The sequence below is a fragment of the Poecilia reticulata genome, linkage group LG16 (assembly GCF_000633615.1).
Source record: "Poecilia reticulata strain Guanapo linkage group LG16, Guppy_female_1.0+MT, whole genome shotgun sequence".
Lineage (NCBI taxonomy): Eukaryota > Metazoa > Chordata > Actinopteri > Cyprinodontiformes > Poeciliidae > Poecilia > Poecilia reticulata.
This window is the reverse complement of record NC_024346.1, coordinates 3,831,500-3,852,929: the sequence shown is the minus strand read 5'-3', so window position 1 is coordinate 3,852,929 and position 21,430 is coordinate 3,831,500. Positions and strand designations below refer to the sequence as shown.

Below are 21,430 nucleotides of genomic sequence, written 5' to 3'. Positions count from 1 at the left end.
ACTATGATTACATGGTTACATCTAAATCCTGACTTTAAATGTTTGGTAAAAAAAAAAAAAGATTTCTCAAAAGGATCAAGAAATTATTAAATTGACATATTTCTGAAGTTGGGCTATCCAGCAATCCAATTGTTAGCATTGTTGGTTTGAAGAAGGTCCTTGGTTCAAGCCCTGTCCACAGCTTTCTGCATATCCTATCCATGCATGCTTGGATTCTCTCCAGGTACTCAACATTCCTTCCACAGTCCAAATGCACGAATTTAATATTAATTGGCCACCCTACATTGCCTTTGAGTAAACACATCACAGGAGATAGGTACCAACATGCCATGTGAAATGGGTGGCTTTTTGAAATTCTGTATTCGTTGAAGGTGCAAAAACACTAAAAAAAAATGTACTTTTTTCCAAACCGAGCAATTAAATTTGTGGGATGTTGGCTTGGGTCCTCGAGTGAACTCCTTCACTTCTGTTTGTTCTTTACTTGACTGACATATTTTTGTCTAATTTTGTTCCACAGGTTCATTCAACAACAGATATTGTTTTGCTTCCCTGCTCATTGGTATATTTTAGATACATAAGTTATGTCTCCATGCTTAAAAGGGGGCTTATATTTCTTTATGGTTGTGTTCAGTGATGGTCTTTTCTGGGATTTATTGAATTTTCAGAACTGGAAGGTCTGAATATTATAATTATTCTAGTGAGTGAATATTTTTTATAAATGACAGACATTTGTAACATCTAAGTTTTTACTTTCAGACTATGAAACAAAATTGTCACTGTTCTTAAATGGAGAATGCAGTGTTAATCCTACCTGCATCAGAGTCTTCATTGCTTGTGTTTTAAGTCTTTACAGACTGAAAATGTCAAGGAACTCTTAAATTTTAATTTTCAAGTGGAGTTTATGTAAGATGAAGGTGTGTGTGTGTGTATCCCCAAGTTGTTGTGTGTGTTTGTGATATTGGCCCACTGTTAAACTAAAAGAGACCCAGGATGTCTTTGCTTCCTTTTTGTCCCTTCTTTCTCTCTCCTGAAGGCATGCAGGTAGGACCTCTGGGACACAAAAAGGGACATTTCACGTCGACTTGAGTTGTTTGTGTGCACTGAGGTGAAGCCCACCTTAAAGACACTCCACCTTTCTAAATGCAGTTACCCTGCAGCTACGCAGATCCTCACAAAGAAAGGGAAAAAGGAAATGACATGGGTAAGGTATAATAAACGCCAAGCACAATTATTATATCAACTGGCTCTTGTCAGGTCTGCTGCCAGTTCCCACAATGATTTCCTGGCAACAGCTTCACTGCTTTGATTGGTGAGGATGAAAAGTAAGGACAAACTCACATTTGACATTTACATGAAAACTTAACTCTAACTCCCTCATACCCTATCGCCAGCACACAAACTTTGACCTACCTCTGTCCTTTCAATAAAGACTTGTACACCAAAGATGTGATGTACAAGTGCCATAAACGGTGTATTATGTTTGAGAGGCCTCTAAGGCAATTTAAGGGAACCCAACAGTCATATTTTTGAACTGTGGGATCAAGCCGGATTTTCCGGAGAGAGCCTGTGCATGCACAGGGAGAACATGCAAACTCCATGCAGAAAGAGTTTGCCAGGCGGGATTCAAACCCAGAACCTTCTTGCTACAAGGCAACAGTGCTACCAGCTATATATATATAAATATATATATATATATATATATATATATATATATATGCATTGTTGAGAGAATGTAGACCATGAATTTATCTTTCCAAAAGATTTCCAAGATGTCCAGAATGTTTTGTGAAAGAGTAATTTTGGTGAACTCCATATATTCTTTTTGCCATCTGCTAAAAGTCTTTCAGGTAGATTATTGCATATCTGTTTTCTTTCTTTTCTGTCTGTTTAAACATCTTACTGACTGAAAATAACTAACACTGAGCTTTCTTTTAAAGTAACAGTTTCCACTTCAAAGTACACAAACTGGAGATACTTAGTTTGGTGTATTCACAAGCCAGAAAGAGACAGAATTTCTGACTTTATTACTGAATACTGAAAATTAAGCTAAAAATCTTGAAATTCTGCTAACCCTAATTACAGAGAGCATTGCTGTAAAATGTCATAAAGCTTCCAAATTAAAGCTGCACATATAAGACTTCATGTCTTAATGCATTTCTCAGCTTTCTGGTCCCGTTCTGCATCTGGTTGTTTTGCACAAAGAGAAAACACTGAGCATCAACATGTCCGACAGCTGTGGGACAGATCTTCAGCTCTGTGTCTGTGTGTCTGCGTGTGTGTAGGGGTGTGTGTGTGTGTGTGTGTGTGTGTGTGTGTGTGTAGGGGTCGTCCGTTGGCAGGAAGCAGTAGGCAGCGAGTGATGTGGTCAGACCCTCTGTCACCATTGAGAGGGAGTGAAAGAGTCCGGTGTCTCTTGTCTTTTCGTCGTCTTCCTGTTGGTTGTTTTCTTTTCTTGATAATCTTTATTTTATATATAAAAGAAAAAGAATCTAAGGCCCATTTCACTGACACTGATGATTGCTGGAAGACACAATTTGGCAATTACACAGCTTAATACAGTGTTCTAGTTAGAATAAAAAAATTGATATTGTTTTCTACAAAGTTGTGCCTAGGGTGTGTTTGTTTCAAACAAATGCAACTTGACTTATTACTTTAAATACAGAAACAGAATTGACATTTTAAGATAATTGTATGCAAGAAAAGAAATAAAGGCTATAAGTTAAATGAACAAAAAGAAAACACCAAATTTAAAAACAAAAATCAACAAATTCAAATTGTTTTTTATTTTGTTTTTTTCCCAGCATTTTCTTTCTCAGAGTTAGTAGAACATTATTTATAATCTTAATGTCACATTTCCCACAGATTTATTTTGTTGTTTCTGTCCAACAAACTGTGCTCGCCACAGCAGTTTCTTTTCTTTTACGGCTGCACGATTAAAATCCTCGCGACCAAACATCAAAATGCTTGAAGACAAACAAATGACTTTTTCTGGAGTGATTTATTTTCTTCAAAAAGACAAAAAAGTGGTTGAGAGAAAAGTCATGGAAAAAGCAGCGTGAGGGGTGAGTGTGGAAAATCATTTTTGTAAATACAATGTGCAAAATCAAAGGGAAGATGGAGAGAAAAGGGGGATTGAGGGAGGTGGGTGAGTGGGAGTTAAATTAAGGGAAACAGGGTGAACAATTAGATGGGAATTTCCAGTGTTAGTAAGAGACTGAGCTTTTGTTATAAGTGAGTGAGTGAGTGAGTGAGTGAGTGAGTGAGACCCTGAATTGAAATAAAAAGGGAATAGCTGTATATTAAAGCATGAAATGGATTTAGTTCAATATTACTTAAAATTTACTCCATAAATTATGAAAAATAAGTAAAGAAACACCTTTTGAGCGAATGAGTCATTTTAGAGCAAGTCTGAGCTGATTGGGATTGTACTAAAATCAGCAGCAGTTCATGATTACATGCGTTACAAACCGTAACAGAGTCAATACGACAAAACTAACTGTGGTTCTCTGCATCATCAGGAATTATTGCCTCAAAATCCAGCATCATTAATCACCATGATCACTCGAAAAACACCAAAGTTTGGAGTTTCTTTTTCATTTCTTATTTCCAGAGTTGTAATAGTAAATAAATCTCTGTCAACACAACCATTTAATTGAAGATGAGGTTATGAAAGTATTTACGCTTGCAAAATGAAGCATATTAAGACTGACATCAACAGAGTCGTAAAGACTAATTTTCAAGAATGGATTTGACTTAAACTAAATAGCAGATGTTTATAATTTTAACCAGACTGTATTGTTTGTTACCTCGCATTGCATGCATTCAGGGCCAGAGTCTGCTAACAATGAAAAGCGTCATAAGTTGTAAAATCTTTTGATTTCAAAGCACTTTGGCCCAACATATATTTATGTGAGGGGACACTTGGAGGATTTTAAAAAGTCTGTGTTTTTCTTTCGCTTTTAAGTCCTGCTGAGGATTATGCATAAGTGTTTCCCTCTTTTTCTGTCCTGATGAGGCTCCATATTTATTTCAAACATTCAGGTCAAATCAATTAGATAAAAAAAAAAAGATTGTTTTATTGTGCAACACTTAAAAGTTAAATACTGTTATTTTCCTTCAAAGGACGCACAATGGACATTGTTAATGCAGCCCAGAGGGAGAAGCACAGTTGTTAAAAGCAAACGAAGCCAAAAAAAATATACCCGTTGCTCCCACGTAGTAACCCAGTTTAGACGAAAGAGAAAAACATAGTAAGGCGTGCAGAACTTCTTTAGATCATTGATTGCGATAACTGCTTACAGCAGCTAGTATTAGCTATGATTGTAGAGTAGAAGTGGAAGCAGAAGGTTGTTTACAGGATCAGGAGAAGGTATTTCTACCCCCATGCTCCCGTCCCAAAAGCTCTTTTAGTCGGTTTTAAAATAGACACACACTAAAATCACAAGCATATGGAAACTGTTTGAGTGAAATTTTAATATGCTTGTGAACATTTTAGGTGCTTTTCTTAAAAATTTTCTTCAGAAAGTCTTTAACCTTTGTGTTGTAACAGTCTTGGACTAAGTCGGAGACACTCCCTTTACCAGTCCTCTCAGTGTTCATTCCTGTTTTCATTCTTAAGTCTTAATACAATAAGTTTGACTTGTATCAGTCTTAATTAATTTACCCAAAAAGGACTTAATAATTTGGAGGATGAAAGGAAGAATATTAATGTACAGAAAAATGCAATAAATTAAGAGAAAGACAAACTCAAAGGCAGAAAACGCTTTTTAAGGGAGTGACGGGCTGAAGGGCAAAGAATAACACAGGAGAGTGAGTGAGTGTACTTTAAATTTTATTTTGCAAAAGAAACCAAAGCAGATCAGTTCTGCCCCCTAGAGTGCAATTTTGTGTGTGTGTGTTATCTTGTGGAAGAGAGGGACATCCTGTGACGGTGACTCAACACTTCCCTTTTACAAGCACGCAAACACACACACACACGCACACACACGCATGCACCCACACGCACACTAGACACAATCATGCACAAGTATGCACATGCATGTTGTTTACATTTTAAACTTGGTCAGACATTTCCACACATGAATACAACTAATCACACAATCACTTTGTGATTATCATGTAGAAAAATCTTTATTTTGATGGAAAAATGGGAGTTACATTTTTAGCTATGTGCGTGTGTGTGTGTGTGTGTGTGTGTGTGTGTGTGTGTGTATGGCTCATGGCCTCAGGTGAAAGCCGTGTGAGAAGTGCTTTGTGGGTGTGGCTTCAAGTGAGCGAGCAAGAGAGAGAGAGGGAGGGAGAGGGAGAGGGCTTAGTCTGAGAGATGTTGATGTTGTCAGGCATTTAATATCAGGTCTCCAAGTGGATCACACACACACACTCCTGCCCAAAGAAACTTGAGAGCTCGGTGTGGAGTATTAGCACTCGGAGTGGGAAGGCAGAAGGGAAGAACTGCACCTGTCCCGCATAAACTCTCTATCCTCACAGGCAGACTTCCAGAGAGGATCCCAGTGCTCGTCCCTATGTGTGGATGGGACCAAAGTTACACGGTGAGTACAGAGCAGCTCCGAACACCCTCCGCTTCTCTGTCATTTTACTAACAACTGATTTAGAGCGCAACATAGAAAATTGTACGGGGTTTTATCCAACTTATTTGACTTTTTTTGACACTTTGTATACACTTTATGATTTATACTGAAAGTTGTGAACTCCAAAAACAGACTGTCAGTTAAATCAGAATTAAAAAACAAAAAAAAGTTGTTAACTTTTACTACTTTTACAGTTACTACAAACTTTAACATTTTTATTATTACACTGAAAAAGGTTTTTGGACAAATTTCTTAAACTTTTTTGGTTTTTTAGATGGCGCTTTTGGGGTATTTTGTAAATCTATTCCTGGGATTGTGTTAAAATTTAGGCACTTTTTGCTTACTTTAATACATTTTATTCACTACTTTTTGTAAAAACAAGTTTTCTTTTTCTAGTAAAGTTTCTAATTTTATAGGTAAATTAATTGATGAAATAATTTAAGTATTTTCTATTTTTCTGATTAAAAACAATCCATCTGTGCTTGTCAAAGTTTAAGTTTGAAATCCTTCTGACTTTGTGCAGGCTCAGCTTTTAAATGTTTTCAGTTGGTCTAAATACACGAGAGATGAATTGTTTCTTGGTTCTTGGTTTCACTATTAGTTTTCGATGCTGCAGCTGTTATGCAAAGGCAGGATTCGCAGTTTTGCTGAAAGCAGAGATATTAAAAGAGACATTTTCATATGTGATCACTGTTTTGATTTGATTCATTTCAATGGCAAATAAAGAGGAAACTTCTGGCTATGCGAGTTTTCAGCTGCTGTCTGGGAAAAAGACGGACTTTTCACTGGGAATTTTATAGTTTTACAAAGCAAATCATGGATACCCTGGCTTCTGTTGGATTTTAATGTATTTTGGGCATTTGCTCTGTTTGTGTTTAATGTTTAGAGCAACTTAAATTAACATTAACATGCTTTTTGAGCATGGGAGGTCAGTTTTGCAAGAAAAAATATTCTCTGAATCCAGGATGATTTAGCTTTTTTGTGGCTTTTAACTGAATCTTAATTAAAGCAATCTTAAGTTTTATAATCACTTTTCAATCAGAAACTTGTTTTACTCTTGGGGATCAAAACCCTGTTTGCTTTAGCCGAAGCCACTTGGATGTGAAACAATTTTCTTTCTTGTGGCTTCAGATAATTTCACAGAGCGAAATGTGGTCAACGAAGATCTGCTGCTTTCCGCTCTTCAGCGTGGGACAAGCAGCATGTTGTCCCCTGTGTGGATTTCTTCCCCTGTGTGTGTGTGTGTGTGTGTGTGTGTGTATGGGATTGTCTTGGGTGGGATCGTGTTTGAAGTTTTGTTTGCGCTGCCGTGGCCCCCCAAATGGAAAAGTTTTTTTGACGCTCCCTTCCTCATCACTTCCCCCGTGTCCATACACACACATTCAGACAAGAACACACACGCTGGGAGTTGGGATGATTTGCCGGTTCCTGCTTTGCCACTCTGCTTCCAATTTTAGCTTCATTCAGACACAGACAGCATTTCCTTCCTCCGTCTTCAACCCATGGGAGATGTGGGTGAACCGGGGGGGGTCGAAGAGCGCAGAAACATGGGAAATATTACATTTGCAATATCTGAGAAAATTCAGCATGCTATCGAGAAATATTAGTTATGCAGAATAACTGATAAAAAGGAAACATGACAATTTCTTTGTAAAGTCAGAAAAAGAATGAGTCATTGCATAGAGAAGTGAAAAAAACAGGAAAATTGCTGATAATCAGATTTGTTTGAGCCATATTTTGACTGGTCTTGGAAACCGTTAGACAAAAGGATAGTGAAAGTGTTCAAGGTGAAAAATATCAAGTCTGATTTCCAAAATTTACTTTATTTCACTGGATATGAATGTACAAAACTATATATAACTTGAATACCAACTAAGAAGTTGAGGGTTGTTTACTGATTATTTTTTTTATTTTTGCTACATTGTGTTTTTATCTTGCTTGAGGGCAGTGGTCATCTGATCTGGTAGTTTTATGTCATAGAGTGAGATAAACATGAAATAAGTTTCCTAAAAAATGTCAAACCATCAGATTCCAAAAGCAGAGAAAAAAAAATCTAACAAATCAGGTTATGCAAGTGAAACATGAATGAATCGTTTCCCAAATTAGTTACCGTTTAGTCGAAACGGCAGACGACACATTTACCGCCTGATCCTTTGTGTGCTTTTGTGCTTGTGTGTGTGTGTGTGTGTGCGTGTGTGTGTGTGTGCGCGTGCACATGTGTTTGTGTGTGACTGAGGCATTACTCAACCCCCCCTCTCCCCACTGAGTCACCACATATAATAATCATGGATCTTCCTCTCCTCTCTTTGTCTCTACTTATCACTGTGTTTTATCGTCTTTCATTTTGATCTTTGTCTGCTTTTTATTCTTAATCAGTTCTTTCCTCCCACCTCCTTTCATATCCTTATCTTATTTTTTTCAAGGATTTGCTGTTTTTGTACTTGTCGTATTCTTAGGTTTTTTTATCGTATGTTTGGTATTTTTCTGCTTGTCACGGTTATCTTGTTTTTCCATCTTTTTTTTTTCTTTTACTTTCTATTTAATCTCTCTCCTACCTCACTGTCCACTTCCAGATGGAAGTTTTAAGAACTTTTATGAAGAAGAGATGATGAAATGTTTTATTTTCACTTTCTTACCCCGTCCAGGCGACCTCTCATAGCTCGGCCATGTTGACCAGTGAGGGGGCGCACGCTATGGAGCAGGACGGCACAAACCACAAGATGGCCTCCACAGCTACCAGCACGGGTTCGGACGGAGCAGAGACGATGACCGACACCGACGTGGACATGGACCTGGAGATGGAGGAGGCAGACATGACACATTGGGCAGAGGCCGAGTTTGAGGAAAAGTGCACATACATCGTCAAAGACACGCCATGGGAGGCGGGGCCAGACGCTGACTTCGCCATGACGACGACAAGAGCAGAGGCGTCGATGCCCAGAAACCTGGTCCTCAAACACCTGGCAGGCACCAAGGAGGTCAGACTCCCACACAGTCACTCACACAGTCCTTTGCCAGCAGACGGGAAAACTTTCTCCCCCGTCTCAACTTTTCACACACGTCCAAGCAGAGAAAGCCATCTGTACGTTAACAGGGGCGTGAGTCAGTTGTTGGTCATGAACCGGAGAGCAGGGGGTTGCCGAGTCTACCTTGTAAACGCACACATACAAACAAGAACACAAAGGAATGTGTGTGAGTGGGATAAAAACTGACGGAAGCAAATTTTACACAAAAACACATTTCTTCAGCTTGAATCTTTCGTTTGAAACTCATATGTCAGCTGAGAAGATTACAGTGATTTAGCCCTGAACGTTGTGTGTCATGCCATAAACCTCTCACCACCCTGAAATATTCATGCCAGCAGCCAGGGGGCACTGTACAGCACCTTAACGAACACCTTAGACTTTTAATATCTTATTAGTCACTAATAAGTTTAGTGACTAAGTTGCAGCAAATTAATTTAAACCTTTCGATCTGGAGTTGGAATTGGACATGAAAAAATAAAAAATTACTAACATAATTCGTCTTTTAATCTTCCTCAACTCACAATCAGCCACTATGACCTTCTTGATGAATGTAAAATTATAACATTTCCCTCTCCATTTCTTTTTATGGTTGATCAGTCAAAATGTCAGACAGCAAAAGGTTAAAACTGAGATAGGGTAACCTGAATCAAAACAACACTCTTGTAATTTGTTAAAATAAAACATAAAAACACTGACGGCGGCTGGCTCCTGAAAGTTCACATTTTTCATTAAAATGTTCATTATACAAGGATTTAAGAAGCTGTGTTCATTTACGTCTTAATTTTTCTTCAGAATTAATTGAATTTTGCGTCAATCTATTTTTATTTTCTTTATAAAGCATCTTTGATGCATTTTGCGTTTTTTCCAGGGCGTTTACACCAGTAAAAATGTGCATGACTGCAGGTCAAAAGTTTCCAGCTTTGTCAATTTTGTTACTGTGAGTTTATCAGTGAAACGGTGTGATCGCATAGATTTTCTCATCAGGGGCTTATCAATAAGGAACTGATGTAAGAAGGGGAAGTAGAGCGGTGAAGAGGAGTGTGTTTTGCTTACGAGCTGATACGCTATCAGCTAATATTTAGTTTGACCAGCAGAGGAAGAAGGGACAAGCTGATGAAAGAAAACTGAGTTTCGCTCCAAAGACATCAGGAAAGAACTAAACGACTCAACAAGTAAGAAAAGAAAGCTTGTGTGCAAACACTAGCACAAGCTTGTGTCTGGTCCTGTGAAGGGAAAAGAGGAAAAGGGGATTTCCCACGTCACCCGGAGAACAAGGGGTTTGGGAAAGACTCGTGTTTGCGTGGGTTTAGCTAGAGAGAAAAAAATGTGAGCGTGTTTCTCGTCCATCCATGGCTGGAGTTCCTTGCAATTCTCCTCTTCCTCTTCTTTTTCTCACCTTGTTCTGTGATTCAATCAGACCATAAAGCAAAAAAAAAAAAAATAAGAGAAGAGAAAGGATTTTTTTTTCATTTGAGCAGCTGAGTGTTTTCCCCTGAAGTATTTGAAGTGGCAGTGGTTTAGGTTTGATGTGGCGATCATTGGAGGTGTGACAAGAAAAAGAGATTTGAAAGAGAAAGAGATTATTTAGTTATTCTTCAACGAAACATTCGAGCTCGAAGTCACACGAAGCGTGCCCATAAGTCATTAATCATCGCCTCTGCTGACAGCTGGCTGATTGTGTGTTTTTGGATCTAAAATAAAGCCTAATGAGTCTTGTCACTGATGGATGTGCACAACAGTTTCCAAAAAACAGACGCAAACTTTGCGGTATCTTACATACAACATTTTTCACCTGCTTGTGTCTGTGTGTGTCGCCATGCAGGTGGTCGGAGTGTGCAGCCGGGAGTACATCCCCAAAGGAACCCGCTTCGGTCCCCTGGTGGGCGAGATCTACACGGCCGACAGCGTCCCGAAAGACGCAAACCGGAAGTACTTCTGGAGGGTAAGTATGCCGGTTGAAAACACACACATTTCCTCAGAAACCCGAGAGACCCTTTCCTGTGACGTCTCTCGCTTCAAAAGGCAGTCAGTTGAACAGGAAACAGGGCTTTCTGTTTGGTGTGTGTGGGGATGTGATGTCACCTTCACACAAAAAACATGCCACACTAAGGTTCCTGTAAATCCACACGTACTGGTACATGGTTAAAACACGCTCCATCACTACCGGTAACTGACAATGAGACAACACACGCTCACAAACCACCTACATGGTTGTTCTACCTACACACTCTAAGAGTGTGCGTGTGTGTCTGTGTGTGTGGTGGGTTTGACTCGCTTGAAAAGAAAAAGTGTAACCACAAGCAGAAACTTAACTCATTAAGGTTCCATTCATGCTCATATCTCACTTTCTCACACGCAGCGAGATGACAGAAACGAGAGGCAGAGATAGGGGGAGAATGAAAAAGAAACACACAAGGGGATGGGGGAGGGTGATAGGTTAAAAATGAGTTGATCCTTCCTTTCCCTTTTCAATATAAAAGAGGATCTCCTCCTCTGTGATAGACTTTCTGTCTGTCTTTTTTTGCCTCGCGGAAGGTGATGAAGACGGAGAGAGATGGTAAGGGGTGATAGATAGAGAAGAAAAAGGGTTAAGAAATGTGGTTTAGATGACATTTACTGCAGATGGACTAATTATGTTTGATTTGTTGATTTGATGCTTTGAACTGAGATAAAAATGTCTTTCTAGTCATTTACAATTGCCTCATTTAAAGAATTACAGTAGGTTACTTGTTCTTTTGATGATGTAATCAATTTTTTGGCTTTGTGCTCCATTTTTTTTGTTGTTTGATTCAGGGAAATGGTGGTAAATTTTACAAGTTTAAAAGTAAAACTTTTACTTTATAAAAAGAAAATAAAACTCTTGTTCGTGTAAAATTGATCAAAACAAAAGCTATTTTTCTTTCATTCCAGATCTTTGTGGATGGTGAGTTTCACCACTTTGTGGACGGTCTGGATGAGACCCGCTCCAACTGGATGCGGTACGTCAACCCGGCCAAATCGGCGACAGAGCAGAACCTGGCAGCATGCCAGAATGGCATGGAAATTTACTTCTACACTGTGAAGCCCGTCCCAGCCGGCGCCGAGCTGCTCGTCTGGTACTGTCATGACTTCGCCCGCCGCCTGAGATACCCGCCATCAGGGGAGCTGATGATGCAAAAACTCAGTAAGTTCAACAACTCTTTGTTTGACATCTTTTCATGAGAAATGAGGCTGACGAGCAGTGCTGTGGAAATTTCTTTCAGTTTTTTCTCAGCAATAAAATCAGTGGTTTTATTAGCAGCCTAAAGGAGTGACCGGCTTGCATTACAAACATTAAATCAATCGGCGGTGCATGTCCATGTGTCTTGAATGTGTCCTGTCGCCGCTATTAAAGCCTGTTTTTGAGTGTAGCTATGTCTCCTTCCTCTCTCAGCGTTAGTCTGTCATTATCTCTCTCTCTCTCTCTTAAACACACACACTTACAAAAGTACAAGACCAACATCCTTTCATCTCTGTCAGTGCCATCGCTGTACTCTTGTGTGTGTGTGCCAGTGACAGTGTAATTACACGCAGGGCTGTATGGCCCCTAATGCCACGGTCTTACACACTTAAAGACCCACTTTTAACATAAAAGTTCTCAAACACACACACACAGCCTTCCTCGGCCTCCATAAACGCAGCAGAGACAGAGTGTGTTTTCTTGACTCAGTTTTTATTGGCAATTTTTTTATTAGGAAGTGAGCTAAAAGTTTGTATTCACAAAATGATCAAAAATATATATATATAATAATGTACAACAGTGACTTTTAGTCATCATTCTGAGATTTTACCTGAAATATCAACAGAAAAATTCACCTCACAACCAGATTAGAGCCACAGCAGACTCACTGCAGTCATCCACTTTGGCTGAGCTGATCAAAGAGTGAGGGGGCTCAGAGGGAAACAAAGCCTGAGAGCAGGAGTTGAGTGGTTTCCAGGTGTGACTGCAGGCTAATAGCAGTCTTAAGGTGGCAGAGGAACCAGCACACCCAGCCAGAGTGGCTCCACTACCCAGGGAAAAATGCGCATGACCTGGGGACAGAAACAGGAGGGATCCCCTGATCCCCCTCCTCCTTTATCTCAACACATTGTGAACTTACTATATGAGTCGTCTTTAATTAGCCTCATCTGTCATTTGAGCCCCCGCAGGCCTCTGCTGACCTGCAGCTGACTTTAAAGCGGATTTGTACCTGGATTTTTGTTGGCTGCACTTGTCTCAGGGCTCGAGCTTTAAGTTTCAAGGGCTTTCGTTGGTTTTTTTTTTTTTTTTTTTCCTCAACCATCTGAATTTACATTCCTAAAATGAGTAAAACAATTGTCTGTTACGGTGGCTCATAAGAGGTTAGCTCTATGAGCGAAGCAAGAAATAATGTCACTGACTGACTGAGTAAAACCAAGAAAACCACAATCTTTCTGACTAAGTAACGTTAGACCGAAACTCAGTTAAAGGGCAAAAGGTAAAAGAGGAGGAAGCTGGCAAGAAAAGTCCTTGTCATTGCAAATACTAAATATGTATAATGTGCAAACCAATAATTAATGCTGGAAGTCTACTTTATAATCTTTCATGTTCAAATATCAGCAGCAGGAGGGTAATTTCAAACATCATGCATATATTAGGATTATAACCCATGCATGAACATTAGGGTTACAATTTGGGATAGCCACAAAAACTCGAATGGATTCCAGAGGGATTGTTTGGGAAATCCCAACATAATTTTGTAAAGTGGATGAAAATGACACATTTTTCAAAATGATTTATTTGCTCTATAAATAAAATCAAGTGCCACAAAATTGCTGACAAAGATCACCAAACAGAAAAATATATCCTACTAGCATTGAAATTATAAATTGTACTGAGGTTCAAAGAGCAATCCTGGAATAAACTTTTGACAAGGCCACTGGTAAGTTTTCAGTAGAACAGTTTAGTAAAAACCTAGACACAAATCCAATTGAGAATTTCTTGCAGTACTGCAAACGGTTGTCCTAATTTGAGTAACCTTTTGCAAAGATGAACGGACGTCAATCTTTACATGTGCAAAACTGGCAGAAATATTCCCCATCTGATTTGCAACTGTTCTGCAAAATATTGACTTAGTGAGAAATACCACAAATGTGTTATTTAGTCATAAAAATCTTTATAAAATACACATATGTTGAATGGAGATTAATACATTTTATAGCTCATAGTTCTAGTCTTTTCCAGTCTATAATAGTACCTTTGCACATATTGACCACATAGCTCATCACACGATGACATAATTCCTTGCACAAATCGGGTCGCTTGTCCTATGGGGGGCGCCTGAGTTTCTGGCCCAAATTATATGACATCCTGTATCACATTCCTAAATGGTGGGAAGAGACAACAACTGTTGGCTGTACCATTTCTCTTTGCATCGCCTCTTTCCAGTACAGTCATTACAAAACCAGACATGTGTGTATGTGTGAGCAAAATGACTGAGCATGCATCGCTGTCTCACTCCCTCACTTTCTCCTCTCCCTACTTCTCTCGCTCTTATTACTGCCGTCATCTTGCATTCTTCAAGTTTTAGCACTCGAGAGCACCTGTCATCCATGTGTGTGTGTGTGTGTGTCTTCAAGATACTCAAAGAACAGTCTCTCTTCCCACACTCATGCTGATATAAGGGCGACACGCCAACACATTTACACCCAGCTTTTCATCTCGAACACATGCAAACTCGCACATAGTAGTCTTGTGTGTGCGTTGGCCAATAACCCTGATATATACATGTCACTTAAAGAGACCAGAGAGGAGACAGAGGAGGGTTTGGTTGAGCCGCACCTCCTACCCACTCGGCTGACTACTTGAACTTCCTGGCAGAAGGGCCGTGTTGACAGATTGATATCTCCAAGATGGCCGACCTGTTTGTTTTCTGAAAGAGGGATGAAGGGAGGAGGAAAAAGAGGAGGAGGAAGGCTAACTGATAACCCCAATGTTTACACACTGTCGATATTACTGGTGAAAGGGTCACTGGTTGAGTGCGTGTGTGTGTGTGTTTGACTGGGAAGGTGAATCGTAGGGGGAAAGAGAGGTAAATTTCACCAGTGCTGCATTTGGGATTTTCTTTGACAGCCTCCATTTTTCTCACACACTTTCTTACAGCCACACACACACACACACACACAGTCCCCTCTGGGCGACCTCAAGGTAAAGAGTTAGGTGGGCTGTAAAGGAGGTTTAAGATAATAGGTTGCTGTATTTTAAGGCTCGTCTGTGGCAATTTAGCAGCCGAGATGTGCTACTAACTGACATCCCAGAGCTTTTAGGATGTGTGTTAGGGAGCTCCCCTCCCTAATCCACTCTTTCATCATCGGGAGGCGACTGTAGGTGTGAGTGACTAAAGGGAGGAAGCTCTCTAATTTACCCTTCGACCTCGAAACAATAGCAAATGGCCAGAAAAAGCTGGGGAGTAAGCGCTTGATCAGAAGTGTGTGCAAGTTGTTCAGAAGAGGAAGAGTCAACAAATCAGACAGAGGCCTTTGTCTACAGGCGCCTCCGCGTGTGTGTGTACCTTGTCACATGGGGTGGGGCGTGTTTGTGTGTGCTCTGAGGAGGGCAGGTGGAGGCCAAGCTTTTTCTGAGGATATCTTCAGCAGGAAACCCTCCATCAGTCCTGTCTGTCTGTCTGCCACCATTCTGATTTTATCTTGATTTTATAGGCAAACACGCATCACGTGCCCCACACACACAAGCCCTGGAGGCAGATGTCACGCCTCACTTCCTGTGGCTTGGTCCTTACCTTGCCCCTCACCCTCGTTCATCACTTCTGTCAACCTAATTAGTCTACTGAGTTAGTTATGGTGTTCCTTCATTCAATTCAGTTCATCCATCTAACTCCAAATCATATCAAATGTCATCTTGAGACACCTTAAAACCTGGTCCAATTCATATCAGGTTACACAGAATCCAAATAGATTTAGATGAAATCAAAATCAATTTGATTCAGTCATTTAGTTAGATAGTTTTTGGAATTTATACTTTGTATTTAGACCTTATCATTTTAACATTAATATGTTCAATAACCTCAATCATCCCAGCAAAACGTTTTACAATGTGAGTGTAAACAGCTAGTTGGGGGTGTGGCTAGCAGCAGCATATTTAGATTTAAAGTGACAAGAAACCGTAAAGCAGGTCATTCTGAAAGGAGCTCAAAATAGGCAGAACTGACGAGACAAAAATCTCAATATTGAAGAATAATTTTGTGTAAAAAAATATAATGAACATATTTTGTCTGGCCCATAAACCCATCCTACCCTGTTCACGGAAATATAATAGGTTGCTTATAAAACACCTTGTTAGATTTAACATATCTTAATGTGGGCTGACAAGTGCATCTATTTGATGACTAATTTTTTTTCTTGGTTTGTCTTTACAGAGCAGTCACTTATGGAGGTTAAGCAGCAACATGTGGACAGAGAGGACAGCACAGTTGAAATCTCCAGTATGTCTCCAGTCTCAATGACTCCCAGTCCTCCCAAGAGGGAGCACAGTGTCGTGTCCATTCTCCGTGGCACCAACAGCACCTCGTCCTCCATGGCCCCCAAGAGGGAGCCCAGCCGCCCTCTTCCCACTCGCCCACGTTGTGCTGATAGCCCGGAGCGGCCACTGTACCCCCGTGCTCTCTACCCCCTTCTCAGACCACATTTCCCCCTCTCTGAAGACTTGCTCAAACCCAGCCACCCTGGTTACCCCTTAACTCATTCCCCTGGCAAACAGTCGTCGGCCACACCAAGCCCTTCTGCAAGAAGCAGCCCAGAAACCAGCCCTCATAGCAGCCCTTCTGGTCCAGCATTATCACCAGCTTCTATTTACCCTTACCCTGGTTACTCCCCTCCATCTGCCCCACTCCCCTCAACATTCTACCCTCCTCACCAGTACCCACGTTATCTTCTACCACATCATTATCCTCTCCCTGGTGGTGGTGTCCCAACTGTAGGAGGGATTTTCCCTAGGATCTATCCAGTGTATGGCAGCCTAATGCCCCCTCATCTATCCCTCCTGCCTTCTGACCCTGCAGCAAGGCGCCTTGTAATACCTGAACCTGTGCACCCCTCCTCAATCTCTGCCCACAGAGACTATCTCCTGCCCGGGCCAAGAAGTGCCTTCTCAACTGCTACTTTGAGAGACAAAGCAGGAGTTCACAGCTCTTATCCAGGGCACCCCAACCCACACGGACCAGCTCACGCTCCCTCCAGCGGCTCCCCAACCGCTGCCACAGCACCTCCCAGCGAGCAGGTGCCAACCAAGCCTACCTCAGCCCATATGGGAAACACTAGTGAACGTCACCCAGATGAAGAGGCTATTAATCTGACCAAAGTGAAGCGTGGTGCAGGGTCAGCAGGATACAAGGCGTTGCCTTACCCTCTGAAGAAGCAGAATGGCAAAATCAAGTATGAGTGCAACGTGTGCAGTAAGACCTTTGGGCAGCTGTCAAACCTGAAGGTAAGACTTGGGATTTGCTCTGTTATTGCTTTTTAACATCATGCCTGCTGATCTGATTCGTTACCTTGTAATCATTCGTGCACTTTGAAAGACATGCAGTGTAATCAGCTGGGAGTACAACAGGCACTTAATAATCAAGGTTATGACCTGAAGAAACCTAAGCGAATATGCTTTTTTTCTCATAGGTTCATCTTCGGGTGCATAGTGGAGAAAGGCCATTCAAATGTCAAACCTGTAGCAAAGGCTTCACTCAACTCGCTCATCTGCAAAAACACTACCTGGTTCACACTGGGGAGAAACCACATGAATGTCAGGTGAGACAAAATGTTCAAAAAGAGCCGATTCCCTAGATTACAGGTAACAACAGCTTGTTGTTACCTGTAATAACTCACAGGTAACAACAAGCTGTTTTAATGTGATCTCCCATTTCAGGTTTGTCACAAGCGCTTCAGCAGCACCAGCAACCTGAAAACTCACCTACGCCTTCACTCAGGGGAGAAGCCTTATCACTGCAAGCTCTGCCCCGCTAAGTTCACCCAGTTTGTCCACCTCAAGCTGCACAAGCGCTTACACTCCCGCGAACGTCCACATAAATGCCCCCACTGCCACCGCCACTACATCCACCTGGTTAGCCTGCGGCTACACCTGAAGGGCTATTGCCTGGCTGCAACCTCTGGTCCTGGCAGTCCTAATGTTTCAAGTCAAGCTGCCTTGGAAGAGGTGCACCGCGCCAACGAAGAGATTGAGCGCTTCGATGTCAGTGAGCACGCTGAGCGACTGGAGCAGCTGCAGGGGTCGGTGGAGATGGACGCCATGTTGGAGAAACAAGTGTTGGGGATGCTGTGGAGGGAGTCTGACCTTAAGTCCCCCAACTTCCACCCCAGTTACAATGGCACTGCCACCGATCTTCTGTCTGCAGGTTATGGTGCATTCGAGTCCCCGAACGAGACGTCGGTTATCAAGATCCGCCGCAGCACCCCCATCTCACCAGTTACTGCTAGCATTACCGTCAAGCAGGAGTCAGAGGATCATGCTTAATAGACTTTTTTATGTGCAAGTCACATGAAAAATTGATTTTGAACTGCATGGTGGACTTGTTGCCAGGAGCAACAGCTGTAAATAAATAATTATCTATTGTCATCCCCATGAACACGCCATGCTTTCAACCTATCAGGGACTCTCACACTCAGGGCTGCAAGAGACAATGTCCCATGACTACTTAGTGGTTTTAGTGTTTATTACTCCTAGACAATCACCTAAAAAGGATTTTTTTTCTTTAATGTAATTAATATAATTCTATTATCATTTTTCAATGATTTTGTCTTTTTTCGAACATTCTTGTTTTTGATAAATTACTTGTTATATAATCTAACTTATTATGCATTTAATTTTGTGTCTTCAAAAGCAATAAGTGAATGGATTGCTGACTAATAGGGTGAAAACAATTATTTCTGTTGATGTTAATTTGTTTTACCCTGTCTCTATTTCTCTGTAAATAGCCACTCTGTCGTTGCCCTTATTAGTCTCCTCTGTGTCCATTCTTCAGGGCTTATCTATTTAAATACCAAAAATAAAAGTAGCCAGAGGAAAAGTAGAAAACCTTGCCTACTTATGGCACATACAGTAAATTAGTTCATTTCCAAAGAAAAGCGTTATTTCAACCTGTCTGAATCGCTTTCCTGAAGTGTCTATGTCCTTTTCTGATGCATCCTTAATTTAAATGAAACAAAAAAGGGCATTCAGTTTTTGTACATTTTTTCACAACAGTTACCTCAGTGTGGATGTGATGATGTGTGTGTTTGTGTGTTCAAAGGGACAGCTGAAGGTGGGAGTTTTTTATTTATTCCTTTTTTTTTCTACTTGAAGAAGAATAAACCAAACTGAACTGGAGAGCAGCTCTTCATGCGGTCCAAAGGAGCGGCATAGCCCGCTTAAAATGTAGCACATAACGGACTCAGGAGGCTGATTAGCCGTCATTTCCCCTGTTCTTACCTTTTGTTTTCTATCTTTATTTTTTTTATGAAATCATGTTAGTACCCAGCAGGAATTTTAAATGTGTTCGGGGAGCTACACCAGATGCTAAAAACCAAAGTTCACTTGGCTTCAGTTTCCAAAATAATCTAAACAGGGGAAGAAGGACTAAAAGAATGAAAATGGTGAAGAAGGGAAGATGTACGTTGTGTTGATGATGAAGTGTTTGCTCCCGTTTTTGTATATATTTTTCATGTTGTTGCTGTTATTTGTTGTTTTATTTTTGGAAAATCAGCCCCATCCATCTGCTGCCTTGTTAAGAACGCCTAAGCACCTCGGCCCTCTTTTATGCACTGGCCCCCCTCCTCCTACTTTATTCCTTCAGTGCCGATGCTTATATAATTTACACTGTGTACAGTATCTGTAAACCTGGTCAAAACTGCATTAAGAACCAGCTTAATGTTACTACAGCAGCTGTGATTTTCTGTAGCAGGTGCACTTCAATAACCTTAAGTTACTTTTACTTTTTCTGTTTCATTATGTTTCAAATGTTTGACCAAAGCTTTCCTCTTTCTCTGGTCAGTTTTCACTCCAGAGGAGAATCCCCTAAAATACCTGTCTCTGTTTACATGCTGGTTTACAAAGTTATTTATGTGCAAAATGTCAAAAAGTGTAAATTATGATATAAATGTCACTGCTCTAATCTAAATTCAAAAGGCTCTATGATTCTTTATTTCTTTTTTGTTGTCGCTTTTATTTAATTTTTTTACTATGAAAATTAAACACACAAACAGAAAAAACTTATGACTAAAGTTTATCCTTGATTTGATATAATCTCTTGTAAAAAAAAAGAAAAACATTTTCACAATATTTACCCACTAACTTCAACAACTTGCGACATGATCAATTAATTTTATTTTTGAACAGATAAGCAACAAATATTTCCACTGATGCCTAACATAATGTAATATTTTAATTATTATGACTGAAGTACCACATAATATTATTTTATTATTACTTTCATTCATAAACCTAGGACTGGACAATAAATCAAAAACTATATATCACAACAGATGTGACCACTGTCATTATGTCTGATAGAATATTCAATATATAGAATACATAGTTCCAATTTGACATCACGCTCACTCTTTCTAGCTGACAGCCATCTTGGTAGGCATCTGTAACTAACTGCCATGGCTATGGAGTTACTATGGAGTTGCCATGGCAACAATAAACAAGCCACATGCTTAGAACTAGCTCTCTTCTTTTTTCCTGTCTAACTTATAAATAGGCAGGAAAATATACACATAAATATAAGTACATTACAAGTACTTATATAGCAGTTTGAGGTTTCACCAGCATGCCTCTGAACTGCTTAAAAATTGTCTGATAAATGTTTACATCATGATACGTTTTTCCGTCATATCATCCAGTCCTATAACCAAAGGAAAACATGAAATAAGTCTCAACAAAATTGTTTTCAGTGACCTAAAACTGTCCCTGTAAGTGAGGGAAAGTGTAGCAGCCGTCTTTCAGCAAGCAGATGTGAATGAGAGCATCTATTTGCTCCTTACAACCTCAGAAAAATGTATCACTCTAGCATTTTCTGTGGCACCATATTAAAATAATCTTCGAGGCATAGACCAATGACGAGGCCTTTGGTCTGCAACAGTGAGTGACAGTGATCTGCGGTGAGGTTCATAGCTGGTGAGGCACTGACTTAATCCGATTTACAGACACCTTGCATGTTTTTTTTTTTTTTACATACGGAAATTTCGCGCATGCGCACAACGCTGGAGAGCAAGAAGACTACTCTTTTAAATGTCAACCATAGCCGCGCTGCCGCGGAAGCACAATTCCGTTAACTCAATGAAACTTGAAAATGTAGATATTGATTTCGTGCTATGCTCCACAGCAAAAAGAAAAAAAGAAAAACCAAAGTACAACCCGAAACCACTAAGTGGTGACCTCTGTGTCGGTCAAGCTACACGCAGACTTGTTGCCATAGCAACTGACAACAATTTTGCACAAAGAGCAGAACATTCAGTCTGTTGCAGCAGTATGTTTTTGGTCTAAATGTTTCACTAATAAGTGATCGATCTGGTACATTATAGCTACCGCTGCTATTCGCTAATCTAAAACAGCAGCTTGCAGGTTATGTTTTTTCTGCATTCTTTACACATACAAACTGTAGACCACAAAACGCACATTTCATTTAAAAAAAATAAAAAATATATATATTCCTGTCTTACCTTTACTTATACATGAAGTCCATGCAGAGCACAAACATGTCCGTTAATCCAAAGCCAAGTTTATCCTCAACATCCCAAATCGCTCATGTTTGGTTTAAGTCACAAAATCCC

The 21,430-nt window shown here is 40.3% G+C and overlaps 1 protein-coding gene across 1 annotated transcript; it reads left to right on the top strand.

Moving 5' to 3' along the window:
- The first annotated feature begins 5,168 nt into the window (after positions 1-5,168).
- prdm1a (PR domain containing 1a, with ZNF domain) lies at positions 5,169-19,773 on the top strand. The gene is given in 9 exon segments (XM_008430861.2): positions 5,169-5,296; positions 5,299-5,367; positions 5,370-5,549; positions 8,234-8,566; positions 10,437-10,556; positions 11,525-11,777; positions 16,027-17,093; positions 17,279-17,407; positions 17,526-19,773. Coding segments are annotated over 9 exon segments (2,835 nt in total). The 5' UTR covers positions 5,169-5,218; the 3' UTR covers positions 18,132-19,773.
- Positions 19,774-21,430: the final 1,657 nt, after the last annotated feature.